This window comes from Malaclemys terrapin, chromosome 5 (genome assembly GCF_027887155.1).
Source record: "Malaclemys terrapin pileata isolate rMalTer1 chromosome 5, rMalTer1.hap1, whole genome shotgun sequence".
Lineage (NCBI taxonomy): Eukaryota > Metazoa > Chordata > Testudines > Emydidae > Malaclemys > Malaclemys terrapin.
Window position 1 is genome coordinate 46381155 of NC_071509.1, and position 13984 is coordinate 46395138.

Consider the following 13984-nt stretch of genomic DNA (forward strand, 5'->3'; position numbering starts at 1 on the left):
GTTGTAGCCATGATGGTCCTGATCCAAAAGGTGGTCAGGGTTAGGGGGTCACAAAGCTATTGTAGGGGAGTCTGGGATTGCCACCCTTAATTCTCCCCTGCTGCTGGCAGGGGTGCTGTCTTCAGAGCTGGACAGCCAGCGAGGAAGGCTACTGGCTGGGTCCCAGCTCTAAAGTTAGCGCCATGTCAGCAGCAGCATGGAAGTGAGGGTTGCAGGGTATTGAGGGGGTGGGTTATACCATATATCCGGTTTTCCTGGCAATCTGTTGCCCAAGTGTGGGACTGACAGCTGGAGCTGCAGCTGCTGCGCGAGCGGGTGGGGTGACAGCTGGAGCTGTGGAGCTTCCTGCAGCCAAGGAAGGTTCCTGGAGGTGGGTCTGACCCACCCAGGGAGCAGCCCCTGCAGGGGGAGAGGAAGTCTCATCCCTTCCGATCCCCAGTTCGGACTAGCAGCTGGAGCCCTGCACAGAGTAGAAGCCCCTGGCTGGGCGCCAGATTTCACAGGGGAGATCAGATTTCACAGTCTGACACATTTTTCACAGCCATGAATTTGGTAGAACCTATAGAGAATGCTCTATAGGTCAGCTTGCTGACCCTGACTAATGGGGAAAGGCAAAGAAGTTTCCTCCTTATACCTTAGCCTGTTTTTTTCCCCTTTGGTCTAAGTCACATCACATTTCACTTCTTGACTCCTTTTCCCATTTACATGGGGTTAGAGGTGCCCACAGTTCTTTGCCACTCCTTGTGGCATGGGTTTGTAGGTCTTGGAGTTCAAGTTCTTTTCTCTTCTCTTCATACTTCTCTGTTAAGAGAAGTATGAAGAGAAAAGATAGTCAGTCTTCCATGTCCTTTGTTGCTATCGTTGTCTTCCCATGCTTTTTTGCTGGTCATTCTTTTCCCATTTTTATCACATGTCCAGCCTACCTCAAACTTGTGCTCTTCAGCCTATCTTCCCCCTAGTTGTCTAAGTAATAAAGTAAAATTACATTTTAAAAAAAAGTTAAAAGAATGTTAAGGATGAAACATTAAGCACTCAAAAGTTAGGAAATACTAGAATTAAGGATGCTGATAATTTGGCCACTTTGTGTTATAAAAGTCTTGTCCGGCATCACATAGGAAGATCCAGGAATAGAATCCGGTTCTCTAGTGGCTGAGTTTAATGCCTTAAACACGAGAGGCAACCTTCTGCCTCACTCATTGTCCATCTTGCACAATGAATATTAGTAGAACAAAGGATGTGATAATGTAATTGAAGGCTGTATCATAATGCATACATATTAAGGGGGGCCAAATCAAGGATACCTGGGTAACCATAGTTCTGGTATTTTCCATCTTTTAATTGTCTGACTTTGGAACATTAATGCTTTTCAATGTAATATTTCAAATGTAGTTTGCTAGGTTTTTTTAAAAGCAAGCAGAAATAAAGGAATTGTATCATATGGAACAATACTGACCTCCTTCATGGATCATCAGCAGGATTTATGAATTCAGGATGCTCAGATCCGCATCATAGATCTCTACGACTCTTGCTAAAAGAATAACTGATAGCAGTAGAAGGCTGTTATCCGCAATGTGGATCAGTCACCAGATGGGTGTATGACAAATTTGCCTTTCTTACCCAGCTAGTTGCTAGATAGCAGAGGAGTGTTAGGAATCGGGTGTCTTGGATTCTATTACTGGATCTGGATGGGAGAGTGGCTAGTACAGGGGTGGGCAAACTATGGCCTGCGGGGCTTTGGATCCGGGCTGCGGGATTACCCGCCATGGGGCCCCTCGCTGCTCTGCAGAAGCGGCCGGCACCACTTCCCTGCGGCCCCTGGGTGGGGCGGCAGAGGGCTCTGTGTGTTCTCCAGGCACTGCCCTCCCCCCCCCCCAGCTCCCATTGGCCGGGAACAAGGAACCGTGGCCAATAGGAGCTTCTGGGGAGGTACCTGGTGGCGTGGCAAGGGCAGCGCTTGCGGAGCCCTCCGCATCTCCTCCCCCCCCCAGGGGGCCGCAGCACTTCCTGGAGTGGTGCTTGGCCTGTGATAGGTCTGCTGCCACCCCGGAGCCGCTTTAGATAAGCGGTGCTGGGCCAGAGCCCGAACCCCTCCTGCACCCCACCCCCCAACTCCCTGCCCTAAGCCTGCACACCCCCACATACCCCAGATTAATCGTCCTTTTATGCTGCTACTCTGATGTGCAGGGGCCGGAAAAGGGGCAGAGTAGCTCCAGGGAGAATTCTTCCAGTGTAGAAGCAGTATAGAACTGGTGTGTATGCCTCCTCTACATTGTGCCCCTTGCAGCCCCACTTGTAGGGACATTTCAGAGACTTGTGTTAATTATGGGAGAAGTGACCGGAACCCTCTGACAATTCTGGTCTATACTGCAGAGAAGTCTGTGGGTAACCTATGATGTGAGGTTGCCATAAATTATTAGAGCAGCCTAGAGAGTCTTCTCTAACTGACTCTGAAGGCCACACAGGCTCTGAGACTAGCCAAAAATTAGTGATGCAAAAAGTGTCTTAAAATAATCTTTGCTACTGATCTGCTCAGGTTGTGCCTTGTGTGTGGCATTTCTGTGGAGAGGTGCAGCATAGAATCTTCCCCCTCGGCTGTATTTCCAGTTCTGCCAGAAGTGACCTTGTGCAGCCTTTCATGTACTCCATCTGTAAAATGGGAATGATACTACCAGTTCTGCTTCTTAATATTTAAAGACATGTATGGAAATAGCCTTAAAGACGACTTTACAGTCAAAGTAGATCCATTTTAAGGCCAAACAAATTTGACAGTTTGCCTTTAATGGTATTGTTTACCAATGTATATGCAGGAGAGCATTTCTAATTTTAATTGGGAAATTATCAAGAAAAGTTAAATATTTATCCCATTGGAGAGGAGTCTTTTTTGTTCAAGTATTTATATGTGAGTTGTATATATGGATAAAGCATACTGTGGTTCAAATCCAGCAAAGATATAGCATGTGCTTAAACACCCATTAATGTGATTAAGGGCATGTCTACACTTACTGGGGATTGACGCTGCAGCGATCGATGCACCGGGGGTTGATGTAGTGGGTCTAGTGAAGACCTGCTAAATCAACTGCAGATCGCTCTCCTGTCGACTCCAGTCCTCCATCGGAACGAGAAACGTAAGGTAAGTCGACAGGAGTGTGTCTCATGCAACCCAGCGTAGCGTAGACATTGCGGTACGTCAACCTAAGCTATTCACGTAGCTGGAGTTTCGTAACTTATCCCCATAATGTAGACAAGGCCTAAGATTACTCATGTGCTTAAGGTTAAGCACATACCTAAATCTTTGCAGTAGCAGGGCCTGGAGTTATAAAAGACTGCGCCATCTGATTGAATCCATTCTAAACTAACTATCAGAAAAGTATCAACTCAGACAATCAGTTTTTTCAAGATGTAGGCACACACAGTATATTTTTATTTTTTACAATTTGGTGACTTGTTGCAACTAAATGTATACTTAAGAAGTTGAAATGTAAATGTAGGCTATTTTAATTTTAGTTTGCCTTAAACTTAATGGAGATGAGTATACTAATTGCTATAGTTTATGCATAAACTTCTGTTTGGACAGTTTTTTTTTTTTTTTTTTTTAAATTAAACAGCCTTTGTTTCCTGATTATACCCAAGTGGAGAATGCTACAAAAATATTTATACTATTATATTAAACATGTTCTTAACTTCTGTTTAAATTGTTGCTTTTAAACTTCTTGCAGCTAGAACTAACCAGATTTAGGGGAGTTAGTTTTGGATAACATTGTCCTGTCTGGGAGTGGATGTTTTGTGTGAAGTTACTATAATTTGAGCTAATGTGTTTTTGTTTCTAATGCTACATGAAAGAAAACAGCAAGTTGGATCTAATTTTATTTAATCATATTCTTTCAAGTTAGAACTAGTCTTAATGTTTTTAAAACTTCCTACAGATGTGTTTTTCCTTTGTGTTATGCAGGCTTTGCTAGCATTGGGCATCAGTCAGTCTGCAAGGACACCAGACCCTAGTCATCCGTAAGGCCATTGTCTTTATTGAATTTATCTTGTGGAATAAATAATTGCGTTTCAATAATTATATATGGGCTTAAAATCTTTTATTTCTTGTGTGCAACCCTGTTTTTATTTAAAGGATCTGTTGTTTCTGAATAGGAGATGAACCATAGTTTTTCTTTTTTGTTCCACCATATTAATCCAGACAACTTGAATTATTTTAAGTAAAATGGTGGTACTCGTATGTATATCCAATGTTTTCATTTTTTCTAAACTAAAATGAATAACTTCCAGTTTTACAGTAGAAATAATAAGAAAAATGTGGGTTCCTACCAAATTTCAAGAGTTCTAAATGGTCATAAGTTGGCATGTTTTGACATTGTAAGCTACGAAACTTGTATTTCATTTTCATTGCTATTAGGAAGATACATTTTTATGGGCCCTACCACCTTTTCCACTAGATAGCTGTACAGTATGCTCGGGAGCCAAAAAATCTTACCGCGTTATAGGTGAAACCGTGTTACATTGAACTTGCTTTGACTGCCAGAGTGTGCAGCCCCGCCTCCCTGGAGCACTACTTTACCGCGTTATAGCTGAATTCGTGTTATATCGGGTCGCATTATATCAGGGTAGAGGTGTACTTCTGATTTTTTCCTGCATGGATGGCAGGATTTGGGCAATAGTAATGAGACTGCCTTTCCCTCTTCCCAAAAGACACTATTTTTAGGAAGGAAACCCTTTGTTGAGATGGTAACAAGAAGTTCTTGCTATAAACACACTAGTTTTAATTTTTATACTAATAAGGGATTTAAGGTTATGTTCTTACTGCTTTGTAAATTTTAAAGTAGTCTTACTGATATACTGTGGTTCCAACCTAAATTTCAGGGTTTTTTCACCTCTGAGGGCCATCTAGTTACCCTCCTGGATAGTAGTTAAAATGTTCTGTCTTGTTTGGGTTCACGAAGTCAGGCAAGCTTTTCTTCTATTAAAAATCTGAGGTAGCTTCAACTAAGGGCATGGCTACACTTGCTAGCTAGAGCGCATTAAAGCAGCCCTGGGCGCCCTAGTTCACTACCCATCCACACTGGCAAGGCATGTAGAGCGCTCTGACTCCAGGGCTAGAGCGCTCCTGGTACTCCACCTCAGCGAGAAGATTAACACTTGGTGCACCTTGGCTGAAACACCTGGGCGTCAGTGTGAATGAGGTGTTGCATTACTGCACTCTAATCAGCCTCTGGAAACGTTCCATAATCCCCTTAAGTCAAGTGGCCACTCTTGTTATTGTTTTGGAATCGCTGCAGGAATGTGGATATGTCCTTTGAAAGCTCAGTTTCTGACAGCAGCCGTTACTGTGGAATGGTGTGTGAGAGAGAGAGAGAGAGAGAGAGGCGGGGGGGGGGGGGAGGGAGGGGTCTGCTGCTGTCTGAATTTACAAGACAGCATGCTGACATGCTCTCAGCCCCCCAAAAACCCACTCTCTCTCCCCCCAACATACACACAACACACTCCCTGTCACACTCCACCCCACAGCACAATTTGAAAAGCACGTTGCAGCCACTTGCATGCTGGGATAGCTACCACAATGCACTGCTCTCTGTGGCCGTTGCAAGAGCTGCTAATGTGGCCACGCCTGTGCGCTTGCAGCTGTCAGTGTGGACAGATTGCAGCACTTTCCCTACTGCGCTTACGAAGGCTGTTTTAACTCAAAGCGGTCTACATCTGCAAGTGTAGCCATGCCCTAAGGCTTCCGATTTATGTTTGTTTACCAGATTCAGCCTTCTCAGAATAGGATCTTTTTTTTATCAGGGTCTCCTTCCCTTCTCAGTCTTCCCCTTTCCCTCAAATTATGCCTTTCACCTGCACCATCATCTCTTTTTTGCAATGCTGCTAATCAGGAGTGGCATTTAACACACTGATGTATTATTAAGATGCCATTTTAATTTTACCAAAAATATTTAAACCTGCAAACATTGGGGATTTGCAGTCAGCTGAACTATTAAGTTTTATGCTATTAATTTAAAGGAAATGAAATTTGTAGACTGACTGCACATGAAGATTTCAATTAGAAGCAGCATTGCAAGGCAGTGTATATATTAGCCCATTCATTAAACACCTGAATGAATAAAAAAAATTCATTTCATTAATATAGCCATGGTACATAATATTAAAGTAATACAACTAAATCTAAATAGCCTGTGTGGAGAAGGGATTAGAAAAAATCTAAATTAAATACATCTATGTTGTTTTATATATATTTTTAAGAAACTGGATGTCCTTTTCCATCAGTATTTTCTTGGATTAGATTTGATTTTAGCAACTATATTTTAATTAGCTATCAGGAGCTCTAGTTTATCATTTATCATCAAGCATCTGAATATATTTTTAAAGCAGGCATTTTTTTCCTAAACCACTTTTTGTTTTTACACAGGTATGGCTTCACAAATATGCGCTATATTGCCTCCCTAATTAGTGGGGTCGGCATTTTCATGATGGGTGCAGGACTTTCCTGGTATCATGGAATCATAGGTTTACTTCATCCTCAGCCCATGGAATCTCTTCTTTGGGTAAGTCCAATCTTTTTCTATTTGGTTTTTAAACTATGGGTGGTGGGGATGGTTTAATGTAATGAAACCTCAGTATCTGAAATACCTAGACACCCTGAAACAAAAAAGTTTGAATCCTAGTAGGGTTAACCAAGCCGTCTGAGGTAGTATGTAGGGTGGAACTCCGTGTATCTGCGTGAGGTTATTTAAACCAATTTTCTCTCTGCTTTGCGTTGACACTGATACTTTAGTCCGTTTTTTAAGAATATGGGGTTGTCCTGGTGTCCTTAGCCAAAAATTTCCCTCTCTCTCCTTATACTGGGTAGTGCATTATAATTTGGTTGGTGGTTCAGTCTTCTGTCTGCCACCTAGAGATGGCTGCATTGCAGTTGTAGGTAAAGTGATTCTTGTATGTAAAGTTCTTATGGAGGTTCTATATAAATGTGAAACTGTATACATTCAAAATAAAATACTAGTTTTTTTATACTTACAGGCTTATTGTATCTTAGCAGGATCGCTGGTGTCTGAAGGAGGTATGCAGTATCATGAAATATTTGTGTTGCTTTATTCTTAAGCTGATAATGCAGGCTCAGCAATCTGTGGTGATAGTTTATTAAGCTTTTGCTTACAGAACTGCAAAGTTTTGAGCTCTGTTATTCGCAATTGCATTGATGTTTGATATCCAGGAAAACTTTTTCATTGCTTTTAATTTACTTGTGTGTTCTATTTAATCTTCTGCTTCAGGCAAAGGAAGGAAACTAATATTAGACTAAAAGGTGTAAAAAACTAGGGTGATGTCATGCTAGGAGTCTACTACAGGCCACCTAACCAAGCGGAAGAGGTGGATGAGGCTTTTTTTAAACAACTAACAAAATCATCCAAAGCCCAAGATTTGGTGGTTATGGGGGACTTCAACTATCCAGATATATGTTGGGAAAATAACACAGTGGGGCACAGACTATCCAATAAGTTCTTGGACTGCATTGCAGACAACTTTTTATTTCAGAAGGTTGAAAAAGCTACTGGGGGGAAGCTGTTCTAGATTTGATTTTAACAAATAGGGAGGAATTCGTTGAGAATTTGAAAGTGGAAGGCAGCTTGGGTGAAAGTGATCATGAAATCATAGAGTTCACAATTCTAAGGGAGGGTAGAAGGGAGTACAGCAAAATAGAGACAATGGATTTCAGGAAGGTGGATTTTAGTAAGCTCAGAGAGCTGATAGGTAAGGTCCCATGGGAATCAAGACTGAGGGGTCAAGTATCAGAGGGGTAGCCGTGTTAGTCTGAATCTGTAAAAAGCAACAGAGGGTCCTGTGGCACCTTTGAGACTAACAGAAGTACTGGGAGCATAAGCTTTCGTTACCCACGAAAGCTTATGCTCCCAGTACTTCTGTTAGTCTCAAAGGTGCCACAAGACTGAGGGGAAAAACAACTGAGGAAAGTTGGCAATTTTTCAAAGGGACACTATTAAGGGCCCAAAAGCAAGCTATTCTGCTGGGTAGGAAAGATAGAAAATGTGGCAAAAGACCACCTTGGCTTAACCACGAGATCTTGCATGATCTAAAAAATAAAAAGGAGCCATATAAAAAATGGAAACTAGGACAAATTACAAAGGATGAATATAGGCAAACAACACAGGAATGCAGGGGCAAGATTAGAAAGGCAAAGGCACAAAATGAGCTCAAACTAGTTATAGGAATAAAGGGAAACAAGAAGACTTTTTATCAATACATTAGAAGCAAGAGGAAGACCAAGGACAGGGTAGGCCCACTGCTCAGTGAGGAGGAAGAAACAGTAACAGGAAACTTGGAAATGGCAGAGATGCTTAATGACTTCTTTGTTTCCGTCTTCACCGAGAAGTCTGAAGGAATGCCTAACATAGTGAATACTAATGGGAAGGGGGTAGGTTTAGAAGCTAAAATAAAAAAAAGAACAAGTTAAAAATCACTTAGAAAAGTTAGATGCCTGCAAGTCACCAGGTAAAGAACAAATCATGTCAAACCAATCTGATAGCTTTCTTTGATAGGATAAGGAGTATTGTGGGTGAGGGAGAAGCGGTGGATGTGGTATACCTAGACTTTAGTAAGGCATTTGATACGGTCTTGCATGATATTCTTATCAATAAACTAGGCAAATACAACTTAGCTGGGGCTACTATAAGGTGGGTGCATAACTGGCTGGATAACCGTACTCAGAGGGTAGTTATTAATGGTTCCCAATCCTGCTAGAAAGGTATAACAAGTGGGGTTCCGCAGGGGTCTGTTTTGGTACCGGCTCTGTTCAATATCTTCATCAGTGACTTAGATATTGGCATAGAAAGTACACTTATTAAGTTTGCAGATGATACCAAACTGGGAGGGATTGCAACTGCTTTGGAGGATAGGGTCATAATTCAAAATGATCTGGACAAATTGGAGAAATGGTCTGAGGTAAACAGGATGAAGTTTAATAAAGACAAATGCAAAGTGCTCCACTTAGGAAGGAACAATCAGTTTCACACATACAGAATGGGAAGAGACTGTCTAGGAAAGAGTACGGCAGAAAGGGATCTAGGGGTTATAGTGGACCACAAGCTAAATAGGAGTCGACAGTGTTGCAAAAAAAGCAAACATGATACTGGGATGCATTAACAGGGGTGTTGTGAGCGAGACACGAGAAGTCATTCTTCCGCTCTGCTCTGCTCTGGTTAGGCCTCACCTGGAGTATTGTATCCAGTTCTGGGCACCGCATTTCAAGAAAGATGTGGAGAAATTGGAGAGGGTCCAGAGAAGAGCAACAAGAATGATTAAAGGTCTAGAGAACATGATCTATGAAGGAAGGCTGAAAGAATTGGGTTTGTTTAGTTTGGAAAAGAGAAGACTGAGAGGGGACATGATAGCAGTTTTCAGGTATCTAAAAGGGTGTCATAAGGAGAAGGGAGTAAACTTGTTCATCTTAGCCTCTAAGGATAGAACAAGAAGCAGTGGGCATAAACTGCAGCAAGGGAGGTTTAGGGTGGACATTAGGAAAAAGTTCTTAACTGTCAGGGTGATTAAACACTGGAATAAATTGCCTAGAGAAGTTGTGGAATCTCCATCTCTGGAGATATTTAAGAGTAGGTTAGATAAATATCTATCAGGGATGGTCTAGACAGTATTTGGTCTTGCCATGAGGGCAGGGGACTGGACTCAATGACCTCTCGAGGTCCCTTCTAGTCCTAGAATCTATGAATCATGTGGTGTGTGTATATTCTAGATCTATATTCATCTTATAGGATGTGAACAATACATATAAGAATGTCTGGCACATAATCTGAAAGAGTGTGCAGCAAGCCTTTTGCCATTATGTCACGGTAGTATTCATCAGTGGGTTGGCTTGTATGTAGAGAAGAGTGCATGGGTAGGGCTTCTCTTTATGAATTGCCACTGCTCACAATACTGATTGTCACCAGGAAAGTTTTTTGGCCATCACATGTAATTGTATATTGATGTTTTGTTTAATAGAACTATTGTTTGGGGGTATTATATGCTGTGTAGATGCAAGATTAGAATTCTTGAAATATTTATACTTTCTCACATTTGAAATTCAGAATATTACAATTTTCTTTGTATTTGTAGGAAGAAGTTATTGTACTCTGTATGTGTAAAACTTGTTTATCCCTCTACTTTATGGGTCTGATCTACTAAAGAAATTTGTTGCTGGTATGGTTGGTAGGAGCACTGTAATTAGTTTGCTATGATATGAGCAAGAGTTTCTCGCCCCCCCTTCCTATAGTAGAAAGTTGGTCACTTTGCCTCTAACCATTTTCAGCAACAATATTACTTTTATTTCAGCTACCCTTCTTGTTGCTATAAATGAAATTCGAAGGAGCTCCCGGGCCAAGGGTCTGTCATTTTATCAATATGGTATGTTTCTTTATATCAATATGGTATGTGTCATTATTTAAAAGAGGATTTATTACCTGAATTTGCATACAAATAAGAACAGTGTAATTAGCTGTTTCTCTTGTTTTACATGAGTCTTATGATTATGAATGCTAGTAACAAGTATATTTTACAAATTGGGTGAAAACCTATTGCCTTATTTAATACTACTTAGACACTTGAGTACTAAAGTTGTTGCATTTTGCAGAATAAATTTCCCATTAGTTTTACACATCTTCTGGACTAGTTTCCGTAATTGGTGTACACTGTGTTACATGCTTCAGAGTGGTAGCCGTGTTAGTCTGCATCCCCATCCTTTGATGTATTTATATCTGCTCCTGTATTTTTCACTCCATGCATCTGATGAAATGGGTTCTAGCCCACGAAAGCTTATGCCCAAATAAATTTGTTAGTCTCTGAGGTGCCACAAGGACTCCTCCTTGTTCTTACTGTTATATGTATTTATGAACACTTACAGAAGAGTTTACTTATAAAGTATAGGTTTTTATATATGTATAAATTTATCATCTTTTACATTATTAGAATTAGAACTGTTTACAAAACTCTGTGAATGATGTAACAAAGCTAAGATTTCAACATTAGTGTAATTTTTATTAAATATTCAGTCAGGCTGAGTCGTGATCCCAGTACAAATGTGGTGTTGTTGGAGGATGCTGCAGCAGTTTTGGGTGTGACGTTAGCTGCTACTTGCATGGGTCTGACTTCTTTAACAGGTAAAACTCAATCTTAAATTGAGGCTGACTTGATTTGAGAGAATATCCTTGTGTTTTGTATGCATGGTATGACTATACCTTTTGACTCCCTTTGTTAATTGCTTTAAATGTATGAATTTTTTTCCTTTGGATTATGGGACTCTCCTCATCTCCCAATTCTACAAAGTCAGTTGATAAGAAAAGAAAAATTTCACTTTTGACATCAACCATTTTAAATGTTTTAATCCGTTAATTAGTTATTTATAAACTACACTATTGTATGATATATGACTGGTGTTTGATAACTAAGGCTTCGATTTTTGTCATGGATATTTTTAGTAAAAGTCAGGGACAGGTCACAGCTTCTGTGTTTTTTTGTTTGTTGTCTGTGACTATGACTTTTACTAAATACATTCCTGACAAAATGGGGAAGGAGGAGGGTCCAGCACCCTGTCCCTCCCCCGCCAGCAGCAGCTGGGAGCTGCAGAGTCCCCATTGCCTCTGGAGCTGGAACGGAGGGCGGGGGGTCGTCCCACCCCGCTGCTGGTGGGGGAGTTGTGGGTAGGGTTACCATACGTCCGGATTTTCCCGGACATGTCCGGCTTTTTGGGCTTCAAATCCCCGTCCGGGGGGGAAATCCCAAAAAGCCGGATATGTCCAGGAAAATCGGGCCATGCGGTGCTGGGCCGGGCCGGGCCATGCGGTGCTGGGCCGGGCCGGGCCATGCGGTGCTGGGCCGGGCCGGGCCATGCGGTGCTGGGCCGGGCCGGGGGGCGGCACCCCAGGGCCCGAGCCGACCCAGGCTGGAGACGCCGGGGGGGGCCAGACTGGGCCGCACCTCCTCCTCCCACCCACCCCCTTACCTGCTTCAGGCTTCCCGCAAATCAAATGTTCGCGGGAAGCAGGGGAGGGGGCGGAGTTGGGGCGGGGACTTTGGGGAAGGGATGGAGTTGAGGTGGGGGCGTGGGCGGGGCTGGGGGCGGGGCCGGGGCCCTGTGGAGTGTCCTCTTTTTGGACACTCAAAATATGGTAACCCTAGTTGTGGGGGACCCCTTCCAGCAGCAGCTGAGCAGTTCCAGGGTCCCTCTGCCATGGCTAGAGGCGTCTGGGAGCTGTGGGGAGGGCAGCTGCTTGGCTGCTGAGCAGCTCTGGGATCCTTCTGCCTGTGGCGGGGGGAGGGGACCGTCTGCTTGCGGTGGCAGAGCAGCTGCAGTGGGGGGCCCTACCAGCAATGGCAGTTGGGGCACACAGGAGTCTCTGCCGGCGGCCGGTCAGTTGTGGGGATCGCCCGCAGAGGCTAGGCTGCTACAGGGGTCCCCCACTGCTGGCTTCAGTAGATGTTACTGAGCATGCTTAGTTCATGTGAACATGCTCAATATACCCTAAGTAGCACATTCAGTCAGCAGTTTTTTCACACTACAGGGCGTCTGGTCAGCTGTGGGGGGCCTCCAGTGTCACAGAAGTTGCAGAAGTCACGGAATCCATGACTTCTGCCACCCCCGTGACTTAATTGTAGCCTTAATGATAGTACTACGTAAGATTCAGTTTATAATCTTGGAGGCACCACTCTGCATACATGCATCCTGCAATAATGCTGTTTGTCTCTTTGACATTCAATTACATTTCATATTGCTTTAAAAAAGCTTGCATTAAAATCTGTCAGAACTGATGAATCTGAGTGATTTTCTAGCAGTATATTTTAATGAAAATCTCTCTGCCCCTTTGCAGATCTTTTGGAAGCAGCTTTTACTGTGGGGAGCTTCCACAGTTGTATATTACTCTCTAATCTGATTTCAAGTATATTGAGTTGAAGATATTTGAAATTAGGAGATATTTGAATGCCTTTTTTCAAACCCCTGTTATTGTTGAGATTATAGCTTGAAACAATTCTAATAATGCTATTGAAGGATCATATGGATTGGCCTTCCTATTCTGAAGACATGAGGGCTTGAGTCATTCACTCTTACTCACTCCAGTAGTTGCATTGAAGCCAATGGGACTACTTGCAGATTTTAAAGTTTGTATGATGGGTCATTTCCTTTTAACTGGATTCAAGTTAACCCAAGTTGTAGTTGAATCTTTTTATGAAAATAGAATCTATCATAGTCAAATATGTAAATCACTTTCTCTCTTGTCTGGTTACATAAACTCATATCCTGGGAAGCCGCGCACAGCCTTGTTACTGGGCTGTGCACTGTTTTACTCTGCATGAAGGGAAGGTTTAGGGAGGAAATCCTATTCCCGTCTCCCAGGGTGTAGCTTTGAAGTTATGACTTTAGCCCCAAAGATATATGGTAGCCCAAATACTCCCCATCTGCCAAAGTAGATGAGGAAAACAGAATGATCTGTTTAAGGCCTGGTCTACACTAGGCGTTTATGTCGAAGTTAGCGCCGTTACATCGAATTAACCCTGCACCCGTCCACACCGCGAAGGTATTTAGTTCGACATAGAGGTCTCTTTAATTCGACTTCTGTACTCCTCCCCGACGAGGGGAGTAGCGCTAAATTCGACATGGCCATGTCGAATTAGGCTAGGTGTGGATGGAAATCGACGCTAATAGCTCCGGGAGCTATCCCACAGTGCACCACTCTGTTGACGCTCTGGACAGCAGTACGAGCTCGGATGCTCTGAACTGCCACACAGGAAAAGCCCCGGGAAAACTTGAATTTGAATTCCTTTTCCTGTCTGGCCAGTTTGAATCTCATTTCCTGTCTGGACATCGTGGCGAGCTCAGCAGCACTGGCAACGATGCAGAGCTCTCCAGCAGTGATGGCCGTGCAATCTCAGAATAGAAAGAGGGCCCCAGCATGGACTGATCGGGAAGTCTTGGATCTCATCGCTGTGT

The 13984-nt window shown here is 42.8% G+C and overlaps 1 protein-coding gene across 1 annotated transcript in view; it reads left to right on the forward strand.

Annotated features, from left to right (window-relative positions):
* SLC30A9 (solute carrier family 30 member 9) overlaps positions 1-13984 on the forward strand; it is a 68870-nt gene that overhangs the window by 28505 nt on the left and 26381 nt on the right. Inside the window, exons 10-14 of the mRNA XM_054028836.1 lie at positions 3950-4005; positions 6410-6545; positions 7018-7057; positions 10336-10407; positions 11052-11159. Of these exons, the coding sequence (XP_053884811.1) occupies positions 3950-4005; positions 6410-6545; positions 7018-7057; positions 10336-10407; positions 11052-11159 (412 nt within the window). The remainder of the gene's footprint in view (positions 1-3949; positions 4006-6409; positions 6546-7017; positions 7058-10335; positions 10408-11051; positions 11160-13984) is intronic.